Source organism: Priapulus caudatus, unplaced genomic scaffold, assembly GCF_000485595.1.
Source record: "Priapulus caudatus unplaced genomic scaffold, Priapulus_caudatus-5.0.1 Scaffold116, whole genome shotgun sequence".
Classification (NCBI taxonomy): Eukaryota; Metazoa; Priapulida; class Priapulimorpha; order Priapulimorphida; family Priapulidae; genus Priapulus; species Priapulus caudatus.
Window position 1 is genome coordinate 14,222 of NW_014577177.1, and position 9,987 is coordinate 24,208.

Sequence of the window (9,987 nt, forward strand, 5' to 3'; positions counted from 1 at the left end):
GAGAGCTGCAAAAGAATCACGGAGAATGGACGGACAACATGAAGTCTGTAAGTTGCTGCCGTGCACATAGATGGAAGAATATTGTCAATTCCTTTGCTTTCACATCACGAAAAGGCAGTTACGATGTGATATGAAATGTGAGAATTTTAGTCACGTATCTGAATCTGGTCATTTTACCAACAAAGACCAATGTTGTTGTGCATGCGTACTTTACCGCAGCACGTGCATGGGGTCCATGCGCATATGCCGATCATAAGTTACCTGCTCATCTGATGCACACTGTACATGTACACAGCAGTACTTTGGCACTTTGCCTGGCTGCCTTACTATGTGCATGCACAGCAGTATTTTGGTGCTTAATATGGCTACAGCACTTTGCATGTACCCGGAGACCTTGAGGCTTTCAACCACCGTGTCAGGTCCTGTGTGCTGCATCGGCTAAGTCGAGTGTAGTGTAGAGATGCCAACCACTACGATTTATCCGTATTTTATACGAAGTTCTATTCCTTTTGCACCACTACGACCAGTTTGTATCAAACTACGAATTTAACTGTGATCGAAATTTGTTTTTTTTTGTCTCAAAAATGACAATAAATTGACAAAAAATGACAATAATTCCCCTCAGAATGCATGAAATTGCATCTCAGAATCAAAATTTTTTCCGGGGGGCATGCCGGACCCCCCTAGCAAACTCTGGTCACTACATGACCCTCGAACTACTAATTTGATGGCCAGAAACTACAGATTGCTTCAAATATGTGTTGGCATCTCTGTAGCAAGTGACGAATTATGTGATCATGAATGAAGAAGTATACAAACAATGGATGTGTGGTAGATAATTATAAAACGGTCATTTAGTCCATCTGTGCATATAACCATGTATGTTAATGAGTTGCTCTCTCTCTGTGTTGCTGAGTGCATGTTAAAATGTTTACTGCCTGTGAATATAGTGTTCTGCTCACCTTCACTATCATATACTCACCATAGTCGTGACGCATGGCATATCGTTTATTAAAATTTCAGATGTTACTGGAGACCTTGGCTTTCTCATTCAGTGTGAAGCTACACACCTAGAGGCAACTGGGAAGCTGTACACACGAGATTACACCAGGTATGTGTCTGAGGTATCTAGGGGGCACATATATCAACGTGAAATTTGTTATTGCTTGTTGATAGTTGATACTATTGTTTTTAATTGAGTGAATCTATTTGATAAGATGGAAAAATTGTGGGAGGACAAAACTTAGTCCCGCAAAATAAGTACAAGAGTGTAGAGAACCGTGATATATATGTACATATAGCAGAAGTTGTTTCATAGTGATGGTAGTAGTAGTGCCCGTTGGGTCTATGTCTTCCTGGGTACTGCCGGAACGTACCCTGGTGCTATCTAATATGCCGGACCTCACCTCGCCTACTCCACTAACGAGTCTAGGGAGTCGCCTATGCTTACTCCCTAACCCTAACCCTAACCCTAACCCTAACCCTAACCCTAACCCTAACCATATCAGATAGTTACCAGGGTACGTTCCGGTATACCCTGGTAGACATAGACCCTTTCAGGAGTAGTAGTAGTATCGTATGGCGTCAACATCACACCTTCACAGCCCCACGGCTAATCCACTTGCAAAAGAGTTCGTTTTAACCTTGTTCTTCATTACTGTGGAGGTGTGGACCCTGGAGGAGGTGTAACCTCGTTCAAGTAAAAGGTTTGGACCACTCTTCGTCTGACTCCTCTTCCTTGGCCGGCTCAGCATGGTTAGACCTTTGCTGACTTCGCCCTTGGAGTCACAGGAGTACGCAAGTCGCCACACGGTAGCAACGTGGTGATCCAGGTTATGGGGGTAGTGATGGTAATTTGTGTGTTCCACAGGCCTTCGGTGGTCGGCTGCGTTTATGCGTATCTCTCTGACCGGGATGCACCCGAACTGTGCTCCCATGCAGCTCACATCGTCGAGGCGCGAGGAGCGAGATCTGATTCCGTGCGCTCGTCAACAGCAGTGACGCGCACGGATACGGCCGCGGCAACGGATGCGGCCCAAATAACATCGTCTGCGTCGAGGGCTTCAGTTTCGTCAGCATCTTCATCGGTACCGAGATTAACATCGTCGTTGGGATCTTTCGATGCCGTATCGTCAGATTCTTCTTCAGTGACGGTGCTGAGACTGCCGCCAGCATCTTCATCACTAGCAGCTACGGTGGTGCCATCAGGTGACAGTTATGTGAATGAACAGCAAACTGCCATTTATAAGTAGTTCCTAGCCTGAGGAGATTGCTAGACGTGTTGACGTGTGAGCTATCTATGGGTGACTGTTGAGTCTTGCTGTATGAAAATCAAAAAGCTCACTATATTTAAACCATGTTTATTGCGTAGTAGTCTAACTAAGAATAGTTGAATAACCAAGAGTACGTAGAGAAATAACAGTGAGCAACAAACAAGAAGGATATATGGAATAAGGTACAAATTATCATCAGTCTGTGGGCTTTTAGCTTTGCCTAGTCCGAACAGTAAAGACAGCTGCATAGCACCACCTAAAATTTGCCAACAAAATGTGTGATTATTATAGATTATGCAAATATAGCTATAGTAAATATAGCTAAATATTATAGTAAATAGTAAATATAGCTATTTAGAACTTTACTTGGACACCTATGGTTATACAACAGTAGGGATTCTGTATTGATGTACTTATGATTACATTTTAGTACAATTACATATTACAATGCAGGGTGTGAAATTAACGGGAGTCCGGAGTCAAATACTCTCTGATTTACTGTCGGACTCCCTGATTTGACTTATGCAGGAGTCCGTGTGACTACCTGAAAATTCTGCCATGCTAACTAGTTCGTTCAGAGCACGGCCTCACAGAATTACCATATTTTTTCAGGTAATGCCCAAAGAAAATTTGGCAGACGTGCAACTGCATGAATCTTAAAAATAGGCACATGCGTTATTGTTAATATCTTTTATATTTTAAACCTCAGACTGCGCACTCTCTCATTTTGCCACGGCTCCCTCTTTTTGAGGGTAGGGAGTCCGTTGGACTCCCGTGTTCAAAAGTTAATTTCTACCCCTGCAATGCATTCTTCTGGATTTGTAAACAAACTGTTACATATTGTTTTAGAAGACTATACGTCATTATATATTATGGTTTTTCGTGTTCACAGCATCGATGGCAAGTCTGGTTAAGCCAGGTAGCCAACAGTTGGGTGTTCATATTCCTGGCAGCAGTACTGTACCAAGTTTTTCCCTGAGTCCTGGTTCGTTTGATATTGTCCTGTGTGTTGACAATGGTGAGACAAGGTAGGTGCACTCAGTTGCTTTCCGATATTAATGTCTTAATGAGATGAAGTAAATGATCAACTTATCTAACAATCTTTTCGGTTATTATTTCTCCGTCAAACATAAACTTCATTGCTTTCAACTTCATGTGGTAAGTGTTAAGAATATGTGGATCATGCTGCCATCTTTTTCTCTCGGTCATGTGAATTCAAAATTGGTGTTCCAGATGCTTGAATCCAATTGCACTGAATGTTATTAGGGTTTTCAGTGTAGCATTTGGTTAGCTAAATGTGTTTTGTAGGCACATTTGTATAGTTATTACTGTATGGGTGTTGTATATATACTGCTGTATATGAGGTGTATATCTGTGCAGGCTGGGGCACATGTGTCAGGAACTGAAACTGAATGGAGTTGACTTTGACGTCAGGAAGCTTCAGGTGGGAGACTTTCTGTGGATAGCAAGGGAGAAGATTCTGCCAAAACCTGGTGTGCATAATGCTGTGTCATTCTCACAACACACATACCGTCTCTCTCGCTCTCTCTTTTCTCTCTCTCTCTCTCTCTCTCTCTCTCTCTCTCTCTCTCTCTCTCTCTCTCTCTCTCTCTCTCTCTCTCTCTCGCTCTCTCTTTTCTCTCTCTCTCTCTCTCTTCTCTCTCCTCTCTCTCTTTTCTCTTCTCTTTCTCTTTCTCTTTCTCTTTCTCTTTCTCTCTCTCTCTCTCTCTTTCTCTCTCTCTCTCTCTCTTACTCTATTCTGTATTTGCTTATCATGCTTTGCTGTTAATCGCTATCTGTTTTGTTTCTTCGTCTCTATTAGCATTTAGATTTTTCTTTTTCTCTCCCTCTCCTGTCTTTCCCCCTCTCTCCCTCATTCTATCTCTCTCTCTCTCTCTCTCTCTCTCTCTATCTATCTTTCTATCTATATCTATCTCGCTCCCTATCTCTCTCCCTCCCTTCCTCCTTCCCTCCCCCTCTCATTCCTTCCCCCTTCCCCTCCCCCTCTCCTTCTGTTTCTCTCTCGCTACCTCCCTCTCTGTTCCTCTCTCTCTCTCTCTCACTCTCTCTTTTTCTCTTTTCATTCTAATATACTGCTTAGGCCATTTCATCTGCTTGCATCTCTGTGTTCTAGTTCATGTGTGATTGCATATCTATGAATGTTTGTACACGCGTGTAGTATCTATCTAGTAGACTCACATCCTTACATTCAGGTCAGCTGAGAGTGCCAGTACGCAAGGAGCTCACGTTAGATTTTGTCATAGAGAGGAAGCGCATGGATGATCTCGCTGGCAGCATCGTCGACGGTCGCTTCCGAGAGCAGAAAGTAACTGATTAGACATTTTCGTCTCATTTTCCGGCCAAGCACTATGAGTAACTAATCGAAAGTGACTTGAGTTTTGTAGCGTGTGTCTATGCTGTCAATTACGTGTGTATCACAGAATGTATGACAGAATTTTTACGTGTGTAATGCAGTGCAAGTTTAAAAAAAAATTCTGTCTGGTAGATATTAGTGTAGATACATGACCGGCTTCATTACTTGTATAAGTAGATACTACTGATTGTTATTAGTTCTTCTTGTCGTACTATGCACTATTGCCTTCGCTCTGCCAGTGAGGCGTTTGTTAATGCGATTCATTTGTTTTTTAGTTTAGAATGAAGAACTGTGGGCTACGGCGACCGATCTACCTCGTAGAGGAGTACGGGTCCGCGAAGCACTACAGTGTCCCTGAGCAGACCCTGAAACAGGCTATCACCAACACGCAGGTGTCAGAAACCTTTGCCATTGTCTGCAGCAGTGCACTTCGAATCTTAAAATCTACGTAAAATAAGATCCCATGAAAATGGAGATTCCACTGACGTTACTTCGTTTTTTTATTGTATTTTTTTATTTTTAGTTATCTGAATTGCATTTCGCTGTCTGATTTTTCAACTCAAAGCGATTTCAATGGAACTAAGCACATGAATGGAATAATGTATACACGAGCTGCTGATTCATTGTACATGTATAATGCATGCACGTTATGCTAATGCATTTTGTGGCTTGTCTCTACCATGGTTATATGTTAAACACACAGGTTGTTGAGGGATTTCATGTTAAGGAGACTCATAATATCCAGCAGTCTGCCGCGTACCTTACTGTCATGTCGAGGTATCTGCAAAGTATTTACTTGGTAAGGGCAATGTTACAACTTTAACATACACTAATTATTAACTTCATATAAAAAATTTCCTATTTATAATTTAGTGAGTACAAGAATTCTCTGTTTGGGAGCTTGTAATGGCGTGGGAGATTATTGGTGTTTTTTTCTTCTTAGTAGTGTTTCACTATGCAAATTCTTTGTGTTTTTTCTATGCACTTTTTTAATGTTTTATCATGCAAATTACCTTTGAGTGCTTTGTACCCGAGTACCTTGCATTTATATTGCATGCAGTACTGGTGCGTGCGTGCGTGCGTGCGCGTGCGTGCGTGCGGGCGGGTGCGTGCGTGCGTGCAGGTGGGTGGGCGGGTGGTCATGCGTGCATGCGCGGTGTGTGTTTGAGAAGATTGGATGGGGGAGAGTTCACTTCACTTCTAAGAATAGGCCTGTGCACAGATAAATGCATCTAACCTATGGCTTTAAAGGGCTATATAATAGGACTTACAATAGTGTGAAATCATCGGTTGCAAAGACAGCTCTTATCTAAACATCTTATTCCTTCGTATATATTTTCTTGGTGTCTTAAATTCTTTCCCAATGTCTATTTTCCAGTTTGATTTCTTTTCTTCTGTTACATGGCACACTTCAGTGCCTCACTGCGATGAATTTTCCCAGACTTTGTATCATTACAATAAAACTATATGTTGGCAGTTAGTGGTATATCTCCATCAGAAATAAGAACGGAAATCTAAATAGGTGAAGCGCAACTTCTATAACGTAGTGCTTATTACGCATTAGCTTATTATATTCACGTGTTACGATATTTTACTTGATTTGTGTCTTTGCAGGGTAAGACACTGTGCAGCTGCGGCAAAGAAGAGTTGAGCAACACACAAATGAATCTCTCTGCGCATAGACAGCCCCTACTTACCTTCCAAGAGTTTAGCGATGGAAGCATAAAGGACCGAGTACGTAAAAACAATTGAATTTCCATCGAACGTGACAACTAATGCCATCAAATATCGTCGGTCACCAAAAAATCTGACGCACTGGTTCCTAAAGGTTACCGTTAGTGAGAACACTGTCTGATACACACACGCTGTGAGTTTTAAGAGTTCGTAGTTCGGAAGACGATTGTGCTGTTAGGTCACACACTGTGAACTTTAAGAAGGCGTAGTTCGGAAGACAATTGTGCTGTTAGGTCACACACTGTGAATTTTAAGAGCACGTAGTTCGGAAAACGATTGTGCTGTTACTGCTGTAATGGTTTCAGGTAATGACGGTCACAGAGGTGTTTGCGAAGCAGTTGATGCAGATCTCAGGTGTGTCGGCTGAGAAGACGCTGGCCATCGTCACCAAGTACCCAACACTTGTAAGGTAACACACACGTTCCGAAAAACGTATAGCAGCGATTCCTTCGTTATGATCCTTGGGTAGAATTTTCTATCTGTTTTATTCCTCGGGGTACCACGCAACTTTGCTGGGTATAGTTATAGTTTCAGTCAAATATACACATTTCTCATGCTTATGACATACTACAATAATCAGAGATGCCAACCACTACGATTTATCCGTATTTTATACGAATTTCGTTTTGCATTTTGACCACTACGACCAGTTTGCATACAACTACGATTTTTATTACGATCGAAAAAACAACATTTTTATGATATTTCACATGTTTTGTTTCAGTGTTACATTGATATAACATGATTAAAATTAACTACATGTATTTAGCAGCAAATATCAGTGTGAACTTATTATCATTTTGGGTCCCAGAATGCAGGAAATTGCATCTCGGAATCAAAAATTTTCTGGGTGGCATGCCCCGAACCCCCCTAACATACTTGGGTCACTGCGTTACCCTCGGACTACATATTTCAAATATCCTCACTGCAGTTTGCTCAGAAAAGTCTTGGCATCTTTGAATAATGGTTGGCTGTCTTTTAATATGTTCATTATTGTTCACAAGCTTTTTTATTGGCATGCCATTACACCTCATGCCAATTTCCAAATCCTCATCTCTTGAGTATAGACTGGTAACAGGATCTGACCCAGATGTGATATACTATCGTATCACGTTTAATGCACGAGATACGTTTCTGAGGCTTATATGCTAAGTGCAACGTCCATTGAATGAGGGCAACATACACATAGTTAATATCTGGAAATGCTGGCGTAAGGTCCACTTTCTAATCACAACCTTATAGTCATCTTGATAAGATCCAGTCATTCTAGTGGTCAGTCTGATCAGAAATTATTCCACACCTGTGTATCCATCTAACATGACACCCAAATTTAGGAAGTAGACCGTCACGTCTTTAGCCCATGTCTGGCTTTCTCTCTTTCGAAATTTACCCAGCGATAGATTGCTTGGCTGTGTGTGCGTCAGTGACGATTGCATTGTTTAGCGATATACCATCTGGTTTAGCGAGTATTCTTGGGTCATCTTTACTCTTTAGCCATGCCTGGCTTTTTCTTTTTTGAAATTTACCCAGCGGTAGATACCTTGGCTGTGAGCCTCAACGACGATCACATTGTGTAGCTATGTATACCATCTGGTTTAGCGGATACTCTTGGGTTTTCTGTTTTAAGGTTGATGGAGGCATATGATGAAGTGCCAGAGAAGGACAGGGAGTTGCTGCTGTCTTCTCTCAAGCATGGTCAGCAAAGGTAATAGCAGTGTCCACATCACTATATATAAAACAGCCTATACTGTCTAATGAGCAATGTTTAGTGACCATAATTTAACCACAAATTTTTTGTCCTAGTTCCATTTATTACCATATTTTCACTCCCATTTCCTGAGGAAAAGGTTGATGATAAAATGCAGTGTAGCAGTGATGTCTCGTAGATGTAAGAAGAATACTAATAATTGTAGGAACATTGTATCAATATTACCATGGCGAATTAAATTGCATGTGTCAATATAATGGAAACAAGTTGTAGCTAGTTTCGACTTCGCAAGGTTATGTGCATAGCTGTCACTATTAAAAGCATGAAATCTATGTTCTATTTCTAGATTGAAATTAATTGCATTTCATAAAAATTTAAAAGAAAACTATGGACTATGTATATTTTATTATAAATCCATGAAACCATTGCTAACAGGGTAATTACCTGAATTATATCATAAATGAAACTAGGTTTCAATATTGGATAACCTTGACACAATGATAATGTATCTTCAGAAATCTAGGTCCAACTCTGAGTAGAGTCATCTACCGGCTGTATTCATCACATACACTACCTTGATAGTTCTAAAGGTGGAGAAGAGAAGAACCACCAGTATACATGTAAGTTGGATCTGTAAATGCATTTCATTTGCCATTAACAGCTTTTGGCCCCACACGTTTAGCAAGTAAATTTTATTTTGTGTGTGCTTTGGGGTAATTTTAGCTGTTAATTTATTAGTGTGTGTGCTGCTATAGTGAAAATAGTATCGTTTCTGACTGTTGTTCCTCGGTGGAATATGTTATGCCTCCTGTATCTTTATATTGTGTAAAAACTTGTATTTGCTACCACTAGGTGGCACTGGTTGATAGAATGGCACTTACCAGCAGCTTCTTTGGCCGCTGTCCAGGTATAATATTAGTTATATATAATATTATATTATTGTCTAAAAGGTCCAGCTTGTTTATATGAAGTGGATTCGCATATGACAATATTTGGAGGTGTTCTATGAAAAATAGGAAGCGCATTTATGATTACTTGTAGGAAGTTCCTTGTGTTCTTTGTTTTTGTTCCAGAAAGGTATAGTTGTAAAATATTTTTATTCGTGAGAGAAAAGCAGTCCTATACCTTATTGAAGGAATAGAATACGCACCCAGAAAATATGTAAATGCTTTTTGTTTGTGACAGCGAGGAAATCTCTCTCGTATTGTGTTGTAATGACATGTTGCACCATAAAATTTTTATCATTTTGACTTTTGAGTCCAATTGTGGTTGTTTTTTGTATAAACGAATTGTAAAAAGTATAAATATATAATGTATGTGTTGAGTGAGCCAAAATAAGTATTTCTTGTAAAAAATTTAATAAAAACAAAAGTTAGGTTCTACCGAGATTTGAACTCGGATCGCAGGATTCAGAGTCCTGAGTGCTAACCATTACACCATAGAACCATTTCTGACCAACTTGTTCAGAAACATGTAGTAGTGTGTTCATTGGTGGAAAATGTGATCACGTCAGGATGTATCACGTGACTAAACTGCAGTAGGATGGGTAATCGTGGAATGAAACCGGTTTGATATCGTCAATGTTATGAAAGCGCATTACGATTGCATGTTTTCCGGTCAAATAAACTTGTTTTTGTCTCTTGTAAACAATATCTATGCATCTATGTGAGATATTTTGACTCACGTGACCTCAACGTATAATTAATAAATTAGACTTTCCGACAGCGCTGGCATTAGCCCGTTGATCCAGCACTTGGAGCATTTCAATCAAATATAATGCTAAATAAATACGAAATCTATTTACTACCAAAGTTTCCAATGTTTCTCTACTCTCTTTCACCTATTATTGCCGACAATTTCCTGTAAATGCCGTCCAAATGCTCATCTGCAACCATAGA

The 9,987-nt window shown here is 40.3% G+C and overlaps 1 protein-coding gene and 1 non-coding gene across 6 annotated transcripts in view; one reads left to right on the forward strand and one right to left on the reverse strand.

Annotated features, from left to right (window-relative positions):
* LOC106805541 (crossover junction endonuclease MUS81-like) overlaps positions 1–9,741 on the forward strand; it is a 20,953-nt gene extending 11,212 nt beyond the window's left edge. For 4 of the 5 annotated variants that reach the window (XM_014807179.1, XM_014807175.1, XM_014807178.1 and 1 more), the window contains exons 10-20: positions 1,024–1,111; positions 1,871–2,208; positions 3,166–3,301; positions 3,654–3,766; positions 4,487–4,599; positions 4,923–5,039; positions 5,351–5,446; positions 6,262–6,381; positions 6,687–6,790; positions 8,009–8,086; positions 8,605–9,741. In XM_014807179.1, the coding sequence (XP_014662665.1) occupies positions 1,024–1,111; positions 1,871–2,208; positions 3,166–3,301; positions 3,654–3,766; positions 4,487–4,599; positions 4,923–5,039; positions 5,351–5,446; positions 6,262–6,381; positions 6,687–6,790; positions 8,009–8,086; positions 8,605–8,668 (1,367 nt within the window). In that variant the 3' untranslated portion in view covers positions 8,669–9,741. The remainder of the gene's footprint in view (positions 1–1,023; positions 1,112–1,870; positions 2,209–3,165; positions 3,302–3,653; positions 3,767–4,486; positions 4,600–4,922; positions 5,040–5,350; positions 5,447–6,261; positions 6,382–6,686; positions 6,791–8,008; positions 8,087–8,604) is intronic. The other variant, XM_014807177.1, reaches the window with a different exon arrangement.
* On the reverse strand, positions 9,464–9,535 carry Trnaq-cug. Its single transcript has one exon. It is a non-coding gene; the product is annotated as a tRNA-Gln (tRNA).
* Positions 9,742–9,987: the final 246 nt, after the last annotated feature.